The following is a 19,082-nucleotide window of genomic DNA, read 5'->3' as shown; positions in this document are numbered from 1 at the left end:
TCTATATCCTTTTTCACCTGAATAATTTCTAAATTCTCCTCCAGCTTGCTTATTTTCTCTTCCATCTGGTCTGCTCTATACAGTGCTCTCTAATGCATTCTTCATCTCATTTATTGAGTTCATCAGCTCTAGATTTTGTTTGGTTTCCTTTAGAATTTCACTGTCTTTGGTATAGTACACCTTCTGTTCATTAATTTTATTCCCAAGTTCATTAAATTGCCTTTGTGAGTTTTCTTGTAGCTTGTTGAGTTTCATAAGAGTTATTGTGAATTCATCAGTTGGACTGCAACATTCTGTCTTTGGGTTAGTTGCTGGAGAATTTTTCTTTCTGGATACTGTATTACTGTGATTTTTCATAGTGTTTGATGAAATGTGCCTCTGGTTCCACTTTTGAGGTAGTGAACACCTTTCCTATTTAGGTAAGACTTTGTTTACTTTTATTCTAACAGTTCAACAGATTGGCAATTAGAAGTCTTTCATTTTCCAGAAGGTAATGCTATGGCATGTGTTTTGGTTTCTCTTACTGGAGCTGACTTGCTGCTAAAATTGGGAATGTGTTTAAAAAAAAAAAGGTAGCTTAAAAAAAAAAAAGATTGGCAGCAGAATGAGAGGAGATATGTGCTTGGTAGTACGTAGTGCCCACCTCCCATTAGGGGGACCCTAGTGCGGACAGCAGGAAACGTGTTCCCTCGGTTCTCTTTGTCTGCCTTATTTTCCTTTCCCTCCCCCTTGTCAAAGAGGTCTAAGAAATCTGGGCGTTGCTGAAGAGTAATGGGACCTTCCAAGTATACTCCAATTCACTTACCCCTTTCACTTTGTACCTCTCCTAAGTAGTTTGCCACACTGTCGGTGCCAGTGCAGCACTGCAACTCTCTTGGCTCCACAGCCGCCTCCTAGGTCCAACTCACCTACTTTTGGATGCAGTGATGGATGATCACTTGGATGTCCTGGTATGTAGTACAGAAGTACTTTTGTTCAGTTATGTTTATCCAATTAGTTTTAAGTGGGAGAGCAGAGAGAAAAGGAACGATGCACTGCCCTGATGCTGGCATCACCACCAATGGATTATTATAAATGTATTCCACTTTGGAGACCCCTGCAGAAGGTGAAGCCACTGGAAGGATTTGAAAAGAGATGTGATTTGTGCTTAGACTGCCCTGGCTTTTGAATGGAATTTAAAGTGGATGTGAGGGTGGTGTTCAGACTAGAAGTTTTAAATTATCTGTTCAGTCATCTACATTCTTTTATGCAGTATCAGACCAAGAGAATAATAGTAGATTGTATTTATAAAATATTTGGGATAGAAAACTTAGCTTTAATGACAGACTGGCCACTTAAATACTATAATAAATTTTCTTATAACAAATTTCACATGGTAACCAAATCATTTTGGTACCAATTTTGCATAGACTAAGAGGAGCAGGGCTAAGGTTCAGCCTTGTGAATTAACAAGTGAAAAAATTCTGTATTTTTGATTACTGTTTGTGTATTAGAGGGAAAATAGGTGCAAACTCAACATTTCCTGTTGAAGCAGATGCTGAGATACCTTTTCCTTAAAAAATTTCCAAATAACATTTCTGCAAAAGAAAGTTAATATAGCTTAGGACAAGGTCAAAGTTTAAAAGTCAGTTGAAATTTTCTTTTAATCAAAGACTCAAGGGATAAGAAGCTCCTTTGTTACAGTACATAACATATGGCTCTTATAGGGTAAAACAGACACCAGGGAATCAATAGTTACACCAGCAATGACCTCTTACTGCAGCAGGTGAACAGTGAAGCGGGATTTCCTTTACTGGCATTGAGACTGTAGTACATTTTTACATGCAGTAAGTTCTTTGGTAAACTTTATCATTCAGTGGAATTACAGAATTTGCAAAGGAGAATAGCAGTAAAATATTCCTGTAAAATTTGAGCGTAGTGCCTCTCACCATAAGCAATTTATACAGACTTCAGGAAAAGTCAGCCCTGGTAAACTTTTAAAAATATTGCCTCAAAACTTGCCAATTCTGTGTTCAGACACACCACAAATCTAATAAGTAGGGTAGGTAATGAGTTTTTAAAATGTTTCATGTTTCTAGTAATTAGGCAAATGAAAACTAATCTGAAGGACTTCTTTGAAATCCTGGACAGCTACTCCTTTCTCCTCTCCCTCCTCCCCGCAAGCACATCTATAAGGCATCATTTTGGACAGCTATCTTAATCATACATCTTAAATAAGTACATAAATAACAACAATTTTCAACTACTGCACCATAATCCCAAGATTTTGACTTATCTTATATAAAGAATGTGGCTGTTGAAAGGTGATCTAAGTAAATTACTTACCACAAAAGAAAAACCCATGATGGGGAAAGGAGTATCAAATGATTTTGATCTATCATGACACTGAGGCCAAATACTTATAATGCCACAGAATTTCAGTGTTGGTTTGGTTTGAAACTCATGCTCCTCCTTCTGTACAATGAGCTCTCTTCCATCAAGAGGTATATTTTTGGAGTAGTTTGTATTTTGATTTTACCAGACACCAAAATTTCTAAGCATTTTCCTTTTCAATTCAGGAACTTATTCCCACTGTGAATGCAGGACTGAAGCATTTTAATATTCTTTGGGTGACTTATAAGATTAGTGTTATGATGATACAATTACATGTGAGGTTATTTCACTTAGGCCACCTGTACTCCCAGAGTTCTAAACTCATTCTAGAGAGATTTTAAAATAAATAAAGTGACTAAATTTCTCTGACAGATGGGTTCTAAATTCAGAATACTTTCTACTTGTAAAGCTGCCATTGTTTTTAAGGGTTCATGGCGATGATGGCCCCCATCTAACAGTCCTTTCACACGACGGTTTGGACAGGAGTGACACACTGTGCAGGAGAACTGGCTCTCTCTGAGGATGAGGTTGATCGGTTGGAAATCTCTCTCTGGAGTTCCTCTACTTTTTTCTGAAGCTCTGCTCGTTTAGCAAGAAGTTCTTTATATCTGTTGTGAATGGGCTCCTACAAGAGCAAAACACCATAAAATTATTCCAACTAGGCAATTCTAAACAAATCCAAAGTCAAATCATTCTGGTACATAGTTCTTTCCCTAAATGTGACAATGTGCGTTTCTTTCTAACACATCAGTGAAAATTAATTTCAGGGACTCTATTAACAACATTGCTCTTTCACTGGCTCTCCTAGTGCTCCCAGGTATTTCCAAAAACTATCCTGAAACTGATACTTTTCCAAATACAAATATTTAAGTAACAAGACCATCTAAAAACCAGTACTCAAAGATTTCCTATCATTCAGTTGTAGATTGTCTTTTATATAGTTGTAAGTAGTAAATATTCCATATTTCAAAATGGACCAGAATTTTGTTAGGTTTTAAACTAAAGGTATTTTCTCCAACCTATTAAAATGAGACCTCTAGAAGTTATCTAGTCCAACACCCTTATTTTATAGAGAAAGGAAGAAAAGACAAAACAAGTGATTTGTCCAAAGTCAGGATAAGAACCAAGTATACTGATTTACCCCCCGTGTAGTACTTTTTTAGGGAAAGTTTTAAATATGCACACATAATTTTTCTAGGTGCTTTACAGCGGACAAATGTAATTTATACGCTTGCATGGATTAAAAACTCCCATTGTATATTGTATAGCCCATATACCTGTGGTTTCATTCGTGGATTCCACCTTACGTAATACCCCACCCAGAGCTCTAGGTGGCGCATGCTGGCTACTGGATAAAGGACATGATTGGAATAGCTCCCATAGAGAGGATTAGTGAATTCTTCCAGCTGGCTATTTATGTAAGACCATAGTGACACAGTCCTTTTAGGAAGATTCTGTAAGAAGGAAAAATAGGTAAAGATTCTCCATCACTTAAGCTATTTATACTTCAGATGAAAGTTGTAAAAAGGTACATTGTGATCATTAAAATCTCTTTAGAGGGAGGTAACTTCAGTGATAAGTCCCACTTATATTAAAATCAGAGGGTACTGGAAAACAGTGCAGTTCCTCAAAAAGTTAAATACAATGTGACCATTACCAGCAGTTCCTCTCTTAGGTATATATACCCAAGAGAACTGAAAGTGCACATAAAAACTTGTACACAGATGTTAAAAGCAGCATTACTTATAACAGCTAAGAAGTAGAAACAACCAAAAAGTCCATCAAATGATAAATGGACAAAATAGTTTTTCTATACAATGGAATATTCAGCCATAAAAAGGAATGAAGTATTGATATGTGCTATAAATTGAACCTTGAAAACATGTTAAGTGAACCTTGAAAACATGTTAAGTGAAAGAAGCCAGACATTAGGGCCAAATCTGAAATGATTCCATTTATATGAAATGTCCAAAACAGACAAATCAATAGGGATAGTGCTTGCCAGGCACTGGGAAGAAAGAAGGATGGGAAGAAACTACTACTAACAGGTACAGGTTTCAATGTTCTGAGAGTGGTGATGGTTGTATAACTGTAGATATATTAAAAACTATTAAATTATATATTTTAAAAGGGTGAATTTTATGGAATGCAAATTATACCTTGGTAAAAAATTTTTTTAAATCAAGATATAGTAAATCCTATGCAAGGCTCTCAAAAATGAAAGTACCTAACATTCAAGCAATTCTTGAGTGCTACTATGCATAGAAATATTTACTGTGTGCCAGATACTGAAGAAATAATGGTGAATTTAAAAATTTAATATCTGCCTTCGAGGAACTTAAAGTCTAAGGAAGCACTTACTACACGACAGCTACTGTAGTGTTTTGTATGGCTTATTGTATTTAATCCTTACAACAGTAAGTACTATCATCTGTTTTATAGAAGCAGAAATTAACTTGCCCAAGGTCACATAATAAGTGACAGATCTAAGGTTTGAACCCATGCAGCCTGGCTCCAGAGCAAGCACTCTTTGCCACTCTGCTTTATAGGAAAGCATGGATAAAGTAAATTATAACCACATTTTTTAGAATGAAAATTGATTCAGAGGAAGATAACAGTTGAGATGATTTAATAATTTCATACAAAGGATAGATGCATTTTGAGGAAAACGGAAGTAAAACTTGAATGTAATCCTTGCACGGTTTCTTCTAAATAACTATCCACTTAACAGTGGTATTTCTGGAGAACCGGAGTGACAAACTTTAACTTTCTACATAGTATATTTTTAGTGTTTGAATTTTTACAGTATTTTCCAATTAAAAAAAAAAAACCTAAAATGGGTCATGTACACAGAATATATTTTGGGATTTGAGCTGTCCATTCAAATGTATATTTTTTTACTAATTATATTTTTCAGCACCTGCTTTGAAGGGTTGCCATCCTGCAAGGAATAACAGGTATACTGGCGCTCTTTAGTCACACATAACTTCAGTTCTCTCTTTAGCAGATACTACTTCCCACCCATAAACTCACCTGATAGCTAGCTGGTATCTTCAGCCTTGTGGCAGGTATTTAAAAATAGATCAGGTTCAGATGTATGGAAAGAAGTAATCATATTACAGCATATAAAATAAAATACGGCCAAAGAAATCATGCAAAAGAATGACTGTTCAGTTGAAATACATCACAAAATGAATTTTAGTAAAGTACATATTGGGGATAGATGCATAGAGGGGGTAGGGGGCTCGTATTTTACCTCTTTTCCTCTCTGCTGTTCACTGTTACAGAGGAATGTTCCAAATAAACAGCTATATAGGTGATCCAAAATGGTAATGAGAAAATATTCATTGAACTCAAATGCTGTAGGAAACTGCAAATCAAACACCACAAACATAAAATTAAGACATTTTTTCAACCATACTCGTCCCTGTTTCTGGGTAGATTCTTTGGAATACTTCTTAAAATTAGGTAAACAATATTCAAAACTATATATATCTAAACTATTATGGCATTATCTGTTTGGTTTTCTGTTCAAAGGTCATTTTACCACTTTTCTAAGACAGCTTCTTCTAAAATCTCCTTTTCAAACTCTTATGCAGCAAGAGTTTGAATGGTCTGACCTTGATATTTCTGTATACCCTGCCTGTTAGTCCTAAACAATCTGGCTGATGAATTTTGACCTGGGCAATTATGGCAACTCCGGTCATTCTCTGCCAAAAATGACCAACCGTAAACAACATAGTTAAGATTTTTCTTTAAGTTTTCAACAACATAGTTTTATTTTTAGGAATTACACACACACACACACGCGCGCAACAGCATCAACTGCAAGCAAAAGGGAGAGGGCTGAAAACAACTTTACCTTGAAATTGCCTAAATTTTAGGAAGCAATAAGGTAATGTAGCAAATTTCTCAAACAATGAAGAATAACTACCATGCCTTGGATAATTTTTGTGGCTGTGAAGTTCAATGAAGCGAGTGATCAAGCACATGCCAACAAAAAGCCAATTAACTGTGAGAAACTTTGTCAAATCCCATTTATTCATTCACAAAATAAGTCCCATCTCCTGTATTGTTACATACTCTTAACAGCCTTATTTATTAACCAACCATGAATGCACCGTGCCTCATTAAACAGCAATCCAAAAGAGCTGAGCCTGTGATTAGTTTTTCATCATCCTGGCAAAACAGCTCAGTTATGAGAAGACAACTTAATCAGTGGGCATGTCCTCACAACAAAACTAAAATAGCAGACCATTAACTACTGGTATTGCTTTTAAAATCTGAAGCGCCCTTCATCAACTGCTTTCTGATTTCAAGAGGGAGGGGATGAAGATGACGGTAGGAGAAGAGGAATCTGGCTAATTGCAACCTAATTAGTCCCATTTTGGCAAATGTGCTATTTAAGTCTCTGCACAAACATTCAATTATTTGTAAAATTGATGACTGTCAATAAACATTGTGACTAACATATTCTATGTTCGGCAAGAAAATATACAGAAAAACAACTAGATGTCTAAAATAAAGACATCACTATAATGTATTTTAAGTTCTAAGAAACATAAGATTAAACGGATTTTCTATTTAGTAACAAGCTCAAAACTGGAGTTAAACTGATTTTAGAAATGTAGCATATAAAAAGTTAACACAATTACTAAAGAAGTGTATCATATACTTTGTTATGCAAACAGCTAGTAAATGTGATTGATTTTTTTCTAACAAATATACCAGAACTAATACATTCACACATGTTGCCTCCTTCAAGTTATTCCCCCTGGAAAGCAGTAGCCATAACTATCAATCATGCTATGGTTTCAAACAACTTTTCTAGTCTTTTAGATAGGGCATACTGGATTTTTGCCAATCGTCAAATGTTATTTAAAAATAGAATATGGTAATGGTCAAAAGTGGGTCCTACTGTTTTGGGTCAAATACCTAAAACAGGAATTGGCAATAATTTGCATAGCTAATATACTACCTCAAAGGCAATTCCAAAGGAAAAAATCAAACCAACTCCAAGTAGTAGTAAACATTAAAATATATATATAGCATCTCCCCTCCCTCCAACAAACCAAGGGCCTAATATATAGAAAAATAAATTGTATATACATTTGTAGCATATGTATGAAAATACCAGCCTCATCATACTGTAGTTATATCGACTACAATGCTTCATTTAACCCAGCAGGTTTCAAAACAATCTACCCAAACTGAAATGCTTATGGGAGAAAAAACAAACTATCCAATATACAGTAAAATTGATAAATTTCACCTGAAGATCACCATTTGTTTTCTTTCAATAAATTAAATAGTATTTCTCAAAGCTAAAATGTGACCCTAAAGTGAAGCAAAGCCAGCAGTTGCCCTGCCTTATAGTCACGTGGCAGGCAGTCTGACTAAAAACAAATCGGGCCTTCAGTTGTTTCTGATAAACCCTTGGGTAAATAAATGACGTACCAATGAGCTATATCCAACTTTTGGGTTTTAGGATGCTTTTTCTTGATTTAACTGTTTTTAAGACACCAACCCCTAGTCACGTGATCCCATAATAATAAACCAGGTGTTTTTCATTCTCTGGTATCAGTCCAGAAGACTAAATCCATTTACACTAATATTTCACATCAGTTTTTAAGAAATTTGGTAAGAAGATCTAAAAAATATAATCTCTCCATACCTAAGGCGGGAGGGGCGGGGGTGGTGGGAAGAGAACTGAATCTATTACATATCTCATTTTTTCATTAAATTACTTAAAATGGGATTTTATTTTGCTTCAGTTACTTAGCCTATTTCTTCATTTCTTTACCTCTTCAGCAATATACAGATTAGCTGGGTGAATATACAGCTATTATTTAACTGCTTGTCCAAAACAGCAGAGGAAATCTGTTGGGTTATTATCAGTGCTCATTGAAATGCTAAGGGAATCAAATTGTCAGATGTTTAACATCACTTCCAAACAATGTCCTTTAGTTTACTTAATAATGTGATAATTAGGTAAATAGTTCTATTACCTAAAACCTTACAAGAATTTTACATGGAATGTAGGCTAATCAGTGACCAAAATCCCAACTCTGACAGGATGGTTTAAAAGAGAGATGCAAGAATAGATATATAAGTTACCTGTTTTGTCATTTGCCAGACACAGTCAATAAACTGAAGAAAAACAGGCGATCTGTCTGCATCTGCATGGTTCTTATCTCCATGGCCAAGTCTCTGAAGCAAAGAAAGGGAAATAATAGATAAGCTTTAGAGTTTTCATTTTTTAATGGAAATAATTTTATCTTCCAATAAAATATTTGCTCATTATGTTAAAAAAAATCAGAAAATCCTTTTAAAAGAACAAAGAAAACAGAATCACCCATAACCCTACCTATGAAATTTCTATTAACATTTTGATGCACAAGCTGCTAAATTATTTTTTAACATGAGATGCTTGTAATAGGAATTACAACTTTGTTTAATAAATGAAACCCAGATCCTAAAAGGTTGATAATGGAAGACAGGAGCAGTCAGACCTCCAGAGCCCACATTTTTCTCCTGGAAAGCTCATCTTCCCCTGAATGTTAAATTACTCGTACAACATCCTCAGGAAGCACCCTTCTCCTTTAACACCTTGGTCAGTACATGAAAGGGACCTGTTGCATCTCAGCTCCAGTCTGTCTTCATCAAGAAGAATCATATTAGCACAAATCTTTGTAAACCTTTAAAAAAAAAAATGCTTGACTTCTGCCCTCCAAGCATGCACTCACCCAGTTTTTTCCCAGTTTTTTCCTCCTCTGAGGACCTTTGCCTCAGATGACCAAAACAGACCCCTTCTCGGTACCCTAAAGCAGTGATTCTAAACTTACAGGCCATAGACTTGGTGGGGGAGGAGGGCTGTGAGGTTAAAACTATTTTCATAATGTTAAAATAGTATTTGCCTTTTTCAGTGCATTGCCATTTGCACTAATGGTGCAGAAGTGATGAAGGATAAACTTTTGGTACCTTAGGAGAAATGAAGCAAGGCACTGGAATCGAACGGCAATTAGTAGTTAAATTTTGCTATTAAAATACTCTTTGCTTTTCAATCTGTGCATGGTCAGATTTTCCTCGTATACTTTAACCTCGTATACTTTAACAGAACATATTGCAGCAGATGTAATGAAGAAGTAGATATGAAATGCTCCCCCCGCCAAATGTAGAACAATGTCACTCTTCTCATGAAAACTTTGTTTTAGAAAATATAGTTTTCTTTAATATGTTATGTTAATATATAATAACAGTACGATGGTCTGAATGTTTGTGTCCCCCTCCTTCAAAATTCCTATGTTGAACTCCTAATGTGATGACATAAGGAGTCGTCTTTGGGAGCTACCGAGGTCATGAGAGTGGAACCCTCATGAATGGGGTCTGTGCTCTTAGCAAGAGAGACCCCACAGAGCTCCCTAGCCTACTTCCACCAGTGAGAAGTCAGCAATCTACAACCCAGAAGAGGGCCTTCTCCAGAACCTAACTATGCTGGCATCCTGACCTTGGACTTCCAGCCTTCAAAACTGTGAGAAATTTCTGTTCTTTTATAAGCCACTCATTCTGTGGGATTGTTATAACAGCCCAAATGGACTAAGAAAAATAGATTTATTTTTTTAATGAATACTTTAAAATGTTTTAATTTTAATTTCTAATATGATAAATATTGATATATAAACCATGTAAACAAAGTTCTCTGCGATCACAAATAATTGTCAAAAATGGAAAGAAGTCCTGAAATCAAAAAGTTTGAGAATCACTATCCTACATTAATTATATGAGCATATCCTCTTGACCAGATGTCCTTAATTGACAAATTCTTTCATATAATTAGGGATAAAAAAAAAAAAAATGGAGTAGGTAACCAGAATTAGCAACTTAGGAATCCATAGCATCTTTAAACAGTCTGAAATGTTTATGATTTTGATCACATTTATATGAACATGTGCAGCTTTGGCTAAATCTTTATCCTTTGAAGTAAGAGTTTGGGCTTTTTTTTAACGGTCTTTTCATGATAAATACATTTTATAGAGAATTGAAAAATGTGAGCCATCTGAATAGATACTCCAGATGCCCACTTTTATTTAACAGTTCAAGTTCAAAAGCACAGACTACCTTTAAATGTCTGTTTCTTTCAAATTATTTATAAATACTACTCACATACCCTGGTAACTACTGGATACTAAAGGTTAACATTAAAGACAGCATCTGGGCAAAACGTTTTTGAGCTAATCTAGGAACCACACTCTCAGTGGCTTCAAGGGCTCTGACACTCTACCTCCCCACTCCTAGATTCTCTAAACCTCTCTCTCCCTCAACTCTACTCTCGCCATGCTCAATCCCACCTAGACATTTGCTTACCCTGCTCCTCCTTCCTGGGAAAATATTCCTACTCTTCATTCTAATTCTATGATTACAACCAACACAGATGGGCAATAGATGAGAATCAAGTTTTCTGATTCCAAATTTAGTATTTAGCATATACTAAATATAGTATGTAGCTTTTAATTAAGTAAACATTCAAGTAGTTTTTAGTATCATAACTAAAAACTACTTGAATGTTTACTTAATTAAAAGCTACATGATCCAAAGGATGATTTAACAAAAAAGCAAATGTGAAAGAGTAGCATCCTTTAAAAGAGACGTAATAATCCCATTCCTCTATTTTAAAAACTGTAATTAGCTCTGTACACCCACTTGTAGAAAAGCCATGACCAACGTCCAGAGGACATCTGGGATGGTGAGGGGATTAGAATGAGAAAAGACTAAAGAAAATGGATGGTCAGCCAGAAGAACTGAAGATTATAAATTACATGGGCAGACAGCTACTTTCAAATATCTGAAGGGCTATCTTATATGGATAAGCAGTCACTTTGTTCTTTCTGTCTCTAAAGGGAAAGCAGGAAAATGGGAAGCAAATTTTAGTTTACTGTGAGGAAGAAGTTTCTAGTAGGTAGACTTTCTGAAGTGACACTAGATAGTTCCAGGAAGCAATTTACTGCTTATTGCTGGAGGTGTTACTAAAGAAACTAAAGTCATTTTGGGGACACAATAGAAGACATTCATCAATGAATGCCTGGACTCTGAGGTCTTTCACAGTCTTCGATTTGATACCACCACCATCATCAACATACATTCTGAAATATACAGAGAGCACAAAATGTCATTTCCATAAAACTGCAACACTGTCCATACATATGGCCATTACTTAGTGTCAGTACTTTAAAAAGGAAGATAAAAAAGTTGTTTTATTTCCCAACTGTGAGTCAAATTTTAATTTTAATTTTTTCTGTTATTTTAGTCCCAGGCTGTTTTCTTCTTTTTAAGACCCTGATCCTGTGTGAGCAATACTAGTTTATAGGGCTACTTTAAGAATAATTAAGCCATTCTTGTCTTATTTTAGGTCTACAGGAGAAGCTGGAGTGCCTTGTAATTCCATAACCATTTATGCTAATCTGAACTGTCATTTACCGGTGGAGACACCTGTAGAAGTAATGGAATGATATCTGATGTTTCCTGGTAGCAATCACAGAAGAGACTGAGTCAGATAGATGCCTGACAAATAGCTAGTAGCCCTGGCTCCAGACTGCAAAGCTGTGACAGGATATTCTAATGCTTTCCAAAACAAAGTTCTCTTGAGACGTTTACCCCACTAGAATAAATGATCAATTTTAGATGAATATCTAATGAATAAAAGGCATTATTTTCACACGCCTTATGTGAGATGCAAGTACACTGAGTTCAGGTCTTCACTTACAAGCTGAAATCGATGTCCAAAGCTCAGCCATTCTTTTTCCACAAGGACTTCAAATCCTCGGACAGTTCGATAGTATCCATCCAACATGAGCATGGCAAGGGAAGACAGCTGAGCTGTGCGGTCCCAGCCATCACTGCAGTGTACCACCACGGACGTCTTTCCTGACTCTACTTTGTCAGCGATCCTAAGAGCCCCTGCAAGAATAAGCTGCAAATTTTTTTTTTCCATTAAATTTAAAAAAATTAAACGCTTCCTTCTTCAAAGTTTACTCAGAGAACTTTGTTAGGGATGATTATCTCAATAACATGGAGAAAAAAACATCAGTCCCTTCCTAAATTTTTTTAATGGTAGAAAAACCTCATAAATGCAGACTCCTATTAATCTACACAATGAAACATCCAAATGAAAAGTACATTTGGGTTTTAAACCAAGAGTATGAATAAGAGAAAAAAAGATTAAGTTCTAAAATGATCTATTTCTAAGAATCTTCAAATATTCTAACATCACCCATTTAAATAAAAATAACCCAGCTGAGGCCTTATCTATTAAAGCAATACTTAACTAAATTTGAATAGGTATGAAAACCATAAACTGATCTCTTTTAAAGTACTCTATAGCTTCCACAGCATTTATTTTACTATTTTTATATATATCACAGTATACAAGAAAGCAGAGTGTAATACTTTAAAGTAAGCTACTTTTCTGTATCAGGAGGATTAAAAAATTCTCATCAGATCAATATATAACCATGTCAATTTAACTGGTATCTAAAATAATTTACCTTTTCTTAAGTTGATCTTGAGTTAAAACTAAACAGAATTAGATGTAACCAAAAAAGAAACAAAAGTATAGTATCCGTTGAAAATGACAGTACAGCCCTATTCTCTGCATTGACCAGATCATATTTAAAGAACAATATGGTTCCACCTAGATCAGAATGAAAGACAACAGATTTACTAGCTAGGTCATAACCCTCTTTTGATCATAACTGTAGGCATAATCGGGAAATGGGGTACTCTGAAACAATCTCTATCTGGACTATGCACACTGTGAGCATTTTTTTTCAAAAGTGCCTGGGCCTCATTCTCCACTAATCCTATCTTACTATTTTAAACAACTTCTACCAAATCCAGACTTACATATCATTGACCCAAAGGATTAGAAAAATGGGAAAGTTAAGACTGACCAGAAGAGTTCTCCAAAATGGAGAACATTTTAATTCATTTATTCATTTACAAAATAAACATTTATGGAGCCCCTTACTATGTGGCAGGCACTGCTCTAGGTGCTAGAGACAGAATGTGAACAAAACAAAGTACTAGCTTAATGAAGTCTACATTCTGGCAGAGGAGGCCAGCCAGATGCAAATAAATAAAGTGTATACCATGTCAGAGGGCAGTGAGTGAAAAAGCATACAGGTCTAGGGGGTGCTGACAGAACTGTTATTTTGTATGGAATGGTTGAGAAAGGCTTCTGGGAAAGTGATATGTGAGCAGAGATCTGAAGAAAGTCAGTGGGTAAGCCTTGCAGGTGTGAGGAGGGTGGGGAGGGGGGGAAGAAAAGGTAGTCCTGGCACAGCTGTACCTCTTGTACCTCTAAGGAAACTTGTTTTTGTTATAACCAGGTTTTTGGAGAGAACGTTGTACCTGCTAGTGAAATGACCTGGAATTTACAGAAGTGAGTGCTACGATTTATGTTAGTTCCAAATCAAGTCTTAAGGTTTTCTATTTACATTTCATGTAATAGATGGGCCACATGAACATGCATTTGAGAACTGTTCACACTTTGCTACATTCAAACTTCTAGGCTTCTAGAAGAGAACAGTACAAATAGTCTGTAATTCTTATTAGGTCAATTTGGCCTTTTCAATTTTATCTGAATTTTAGAGATTTTAATGTGACTACACGTCTGTTCCTCCTTAACATAAAAATTTCATTTTCCTTTATTTCATAGTATTAATATATGTTAGGTTATAGAAGTCCGTATTTTGGTAAGCTATGTTACTGAAATTCAGACCATATCTGAGAATATATGTAACTATATTAACTGAAATAACATTTGGTGCTTCAAACACTATATTACCACGTTAGGCAAATTAGTGTTCACATGGTAGTCTCCAAATCATTTAGCATTCAACTACTTCACTTCATCTCCCCGACCAGAATGGTTTCTACTTCACAAGTCATGCAACACATATTTATTGGGTGCCTATTATTCAGATAGTGCTGTCCTAACTCCTGAGGGGATAAAAAGAAACATGATTTATGATTTATCTAGCCCTTGTCTCCATGAATCAGCAATATACGTTGTTTGATACACAAAAATAACTAAGTGCAAGGTAGTACCAGATTAAATGGAAAGAAAAAGTGAAAACTTCAGAGAAAATGGAAATGGATGCAATCTGAGAAGGCTGCATAGAATAAATGAAATATGAACTCAGAACTGAAGAACAGGTAGAATTCAGACAGGATGGGAAAGGGTGGGAAAGAAGTACAAAATGTACAATATAGAAAACTAATTCATTCAAGCATCAAAACTTAGAAGTACTTCTAATTATCAAAGTGGTTATCAATTTTTCACTGTTCAGAAAGCTGCCTTCATCTTGATTTCAACTGTAAAAGCCAATATAGACAAAGGGACAAAGAAAGTCCTTATCTGATATTCTACAATAGTATAGGAAATAGTAACATATACCCACCTTAATATGTTCTAGCCAGTGAGTAGATTCCAAGTTAGACAACCAGTGGGTCTCTTCAATGTTGGGGTACACAATCTCCTTAAGTTTTCGTAATGATTCTCTCATAACGTGAATATTGTGGATATCTAGAAAAACTAGTTCTGCATTTTGATAGGCATCTTCACTTTCATAGCCTCCACCCTTTGCCTGGAAAACATATCACAAGAAATCATAAATGAATGCACATCCACTGTATGCTGACATCCATGAAAAAGTGCCATAAACTATCCAATAGCATGAAAGATGACACTTTTTACTAGGAATCAGAAAACTCATGGAAAAATGAAGATGGCTCAGGGCAACTTAACCATTCTCTACCACATGTTTTTCTTCATAAAACAGGAATATACACTCACACTGACTTCCTTATGTAGTGGCTATTATAAAAATTAAATGTGATAACATATATGAAGGTACTTTAACATTTTAAAGCACTAAATTTCCCCACCCATATTTCAAGTCCTACCCAAACAATTTCTTACAGAAGACTGAAATCGCCGGACTAGTAAGCTCCATGTGCAAGAATATATCTATTTAGTTTACCACTGGCCCATGTTGTTTCACCTCCCTTCCTCTTCACATCAGTTTACTATTTATATTTTTTAAATGCTTTGCAATCATGACTTTGTTTTTATTTTAAGCATATTATTATTTTAAAATAAAAAGAATAAGTATAAAAGCACAAAATACTATGGCATATTACTATCACTATCCTCAAAGACTTAAACCTGCATCTACAGAACAGAATGAGAAATATTTGGTGATCAAAATAAGCTATGGCTGGAAAGAAGAACTTAATTGAGACATGGCTGCAAGATCATCTGTCATATTCATATCAATTAAGCTATAAAAATGTTCTTACTATGCAGGTAAAAAATATTTGTTGGAACACTTCTGAAAATTAAAAAAGGGAGGCAAGTGGGAGAATCGGGCAAAGGTAGTCAAAAGGTAAAACTTCCAGTTATAAGATTAATAAATTCTGGAGATCTAATGTACAGCATGGTGACTAGAGTTAATAATATTCTATTGCGTATTTGAAAGTTGCTAAGGCAGCAGACCTTAAAAGTTCTCATCACAAGGAAAAAATATTTGTAACTACATGAGGTAATGGATGTTAACTAGACTTATTGTGGTAATCATTTCAATATATATACATATATGAAATCATTATGTTGTATACCTTAAACAATGTTAAATGTCAATTATATCTCAATAAAACTGGTGGAAGGCATCAGGCTGGTAAAGTGAAGCAACCTTTCTGAAAACTATCTGTAACATGCAATAAAATTTTTTAAAATATGCATATTTTAAATTTTGATATAGTAATTGTATATCTAGTAAACTATTTTAAGGAAATATTCAAAGATGTCAACAAAAGATATCTATTTTGGCTACATTTAAAATACTATTTAAACGTCCGACATTAGAAAAATGATTCAATGAATGATACAGCTACATAATAAATACTATTATTTTTCAAAAATATTCCATTAAAAGAAATAATTCTTATGATGTTAAGGGAAAAAAACAATGAAACAAAATAACTAATGCTTAAATGCACAGAAAAAATAGTGAAGGAAACTATATCAAAATATTAGTAATCATAGGTGATTTTTATCTCCTTTCTATGCCTTCCTAGTTTTTATACTGTCTACTACATATCTTGTGATAAAAAAAAGTCCCAATAAAAAAAATATTTCAGTCCTATAAAAGGGGAGACTTCTATAGTGAAATATACATGAAAATAATTTTAAAAAATAAGATGAGGAATATAACATTTTGCCCTACCTCTTTTTCTGCCTTATATTTCTCTCTCCTTCTCTCAGCCTAGAAAATATCCTAAATCTTATTCCTACTAATTCATGGCATAAAGTTTAGGGAGGGGAACAAGCAATTACTGGAAAAATATATGCCAGTCCTGGACTACGGGCTTCTCATACATATTATTTCATTGCTCTTTTATGAAGGAATATTTACAGTTTAATAGAGAATAACTGGAACTCACAATCCCCTCAAAATGTAATAGACAGGATGGAAGTAATTAGATATATCCTCCACAATTTCATTAAAAAGATGATCATCCCCATTATTGTTAATAATAGCAAAAAAAACAGAAATAAACTAAATATCCAACAACAGTTGGTATTATTATTATTATACCATTAAAATAATGTTATAGGTGAATGTTTATTGGCATAGAGTTAATTTTTTAAAAAAGTTACAACTATTGCATTCTTTTTCAAATACATGTCTGCATGCATATACACATATATATGGAAAGTATAACCAAGGTTTAATGATGTTTCTTAGTTACAGGTTTAAGAGTGTTTTGAAATATTTTCTTCTTTTTGCTTCTCTGCATTAGCTAATTCTTCTATAATACATATACACATTGCTTATTGAGGGTTAAAAAAGGAGATAATTTTTAAAAGCTGAATTGTATCTCCTCTGGTAGATTTTGTCAACTGGACCAGAATTTCTATTTCCACAACGCAAGTATTTATTCTACAGCAGAAATCAGGACTACTGCTCCAGCTAAGATACTCCAAGTCTTCAGTCTGAATAACCTGTATAGGTGAAGGGCTGTTAGAAGAGGGCACCACTGGTCACTGAGAACACTGCTTCAGGCTACAGCAGTGCAGTGCAGACTTTGTATAAGCTCAGTTAGCTGTCAAGTTTGAAGAAGGGAGAAACTAATAACTGCTGAACACCTATTTATTATGTAAGCACAGGGTTATGCATTATTTTTTACTAGATGATTTTTACCCGCAAGACAACTCTGTTAGCTATTCTCATTTTACAAATGAGCAATTTCATTTTACAAATGAGCAATTAAGGTCTAAAAAGATTAAACAACTAAGTCATATCACCAAGCAGGAAAGCCAGGATTAGAATCTATATCTTTAACTGGAAAGCCTGACTTCTACTACACTATGGCTCCCACCAAACCAACTGATTCATGAAATTGTTATCATAATTATTGAAAGACAATCTTACCTTATTGGCAACGGCATTAACACTTGGCCGGGCATCAAATATAAAAATTTTATGAGATTGGGCATTGGAATCCATGATGGCTTGAAGGTATTTTTCATCTTCTTTGCTTCTCTTCCCACTCACTCCTACCATGGGCTGGCTACATCGAGTGATTGTGGCTTGACTTTCAGGATGAATCCATGATAAAACCTCAAGTGGGGAGGGGATAGTGACATACCCTTTATATACTTCTGTTTATAATTCTTCTCAGAAACAGTACTCTATAAAACTCTGCTTTCTTATTGGATTCAAAGTCTAGCCATGAAAGAATATATGAGGCTGCTATGAAATATCATCTTTTTTTCTAGCCAACTCTGGCACATGAAAACTTGGTCTAATTCTTTAATCAGATATTGATCTATAAAAGTCACTGATTATAGGGAAGTGTTGTCTCTAGAAAAAAAAATACATTAAAAGTGGATAAGTAAGCCCCACTTTTCATGTTTTATTATTACTATTATCAACAAAAGTGCCCAACTATAAAGTCTTTAGAATCTATGAATTTTGTACCTAAATATATTTGAGTGGATCTTTCTAGAACACAGTGATTTATCACAGCTTTGTAAAATTTTCTTTCTAGGATTTAAAGGAAAAAGCACTTATCACCATGACTAAAGAATGTATAGTAAGATAAAGAAATAGTGCATAATACACAGAACCAGTTAAGAATCATGCAATTCTGTGGACTTCTCTAATACCCATGTGAAACTCTCTAGAAATCTAAGTCTTGCCCCTAGTTTTAATTTTTTTAAGTAACACATTCTCTAATATCCCCATAAAAACCTGATGCTATAGCTATTTTTATCCTGCATCCATTCTCCCATTCATTACTCTCAGCATTATGTAGAGTATAAAAGCATTTATGAAGTCTCATCAAAGCTTCATACTTACTGGGATACGGCCCCTTGATCTGAAGGATGCCACTCTCTTTAATTCTTCATCAGGAATATTTGCTGGTACAACCAAGAGGGCAGGGTATGTATCACAAAGCTCATATCGTTCATTTATCTTTGTTATTCTCCAGCTTTCATTTGGAATTCCCTGTATGTGAAATAAAACAACACAAAGTACTACCTAACTAAAATATTACAAGACATCAGAATAGAAGGCATCCTATTCAGCTTCTCTCATCTCTACTATCCATCTTTTAAGTTGTTGGGATAGTTACTGTCTGCC

The 19,082-nt window shown here is 34.8% G+C and overlaps 1 protein-coding gene across 9 annotated transcripts in view; it reads right to left on the bottom strand.

Annotated features, from left to right (window-relative positions):
• Nucleotides 1-1,617: 1,617 nt before the first annotated feature.
• MTMR2 (myotubularin related protein 2) overlaps nt 1,618-19,082 on the bottom strand; it is a 98,143-nt gene continuing 80,678 nt past the window's right edge. For all 9 annotated transcript variants that reach the window (XM_039881992.1, XM_039881993.1, XM_039881999.1 and 6 more), the window contains 8 exons: nt 18,798-18,947; nt 17,868-18,056; nt 14,832-15,017; nt 12,134-12,340; nt 8,491-8,583; nt 5,630-5,743; nt 3,651-3,827; nt 1,618-2,998 (listed from right to left, as the gene is read on the bottom strand). In XM_039881992.1, the coding sequence (XP_039737926.1) occupies nt 2,837-2,998; nt 3,651-3,827; nt 5,630-5,743; nt 8,491-8,583; nt 12,134-12,340; nt 14,832-15,017; nt 17,868-18,056; nt 18,798-18,947 (1,278 nt within the window). In that variant the 3' untranslated portion in view covers nt 1,618-2,836. The remainder of the gene's footprint in view (nt 2,999-3,650; nt 3,828-5,629; nt 5,744-8,490; nt 8,584-12,133; nt 12,341-14,831; nt 15,018-17,867; nt 18,057-18,797; nt 18,948-19,082) is intronic.

Source organism: Pteropus medius, unplaced genomic scaffold (assembly GCF_902729225.1).
Source record: "Pteropus medius unplaced genomic scaffold, Ma_sr-lr_union100, whole genome shotgun sequence".
In the NCBI taxonomy this organism is placed as follows: domain Eukaryota; kingdom Metazoa; phylum Chordata; class Mammalia; order Chiroptera; family Pteropodidae; genus Pteropus; species Pteropus medius.
Note: the sequence above shows the minus strand (reverse complement) of the source record. Positions and strands in the feature narration are given on the sequence as shown.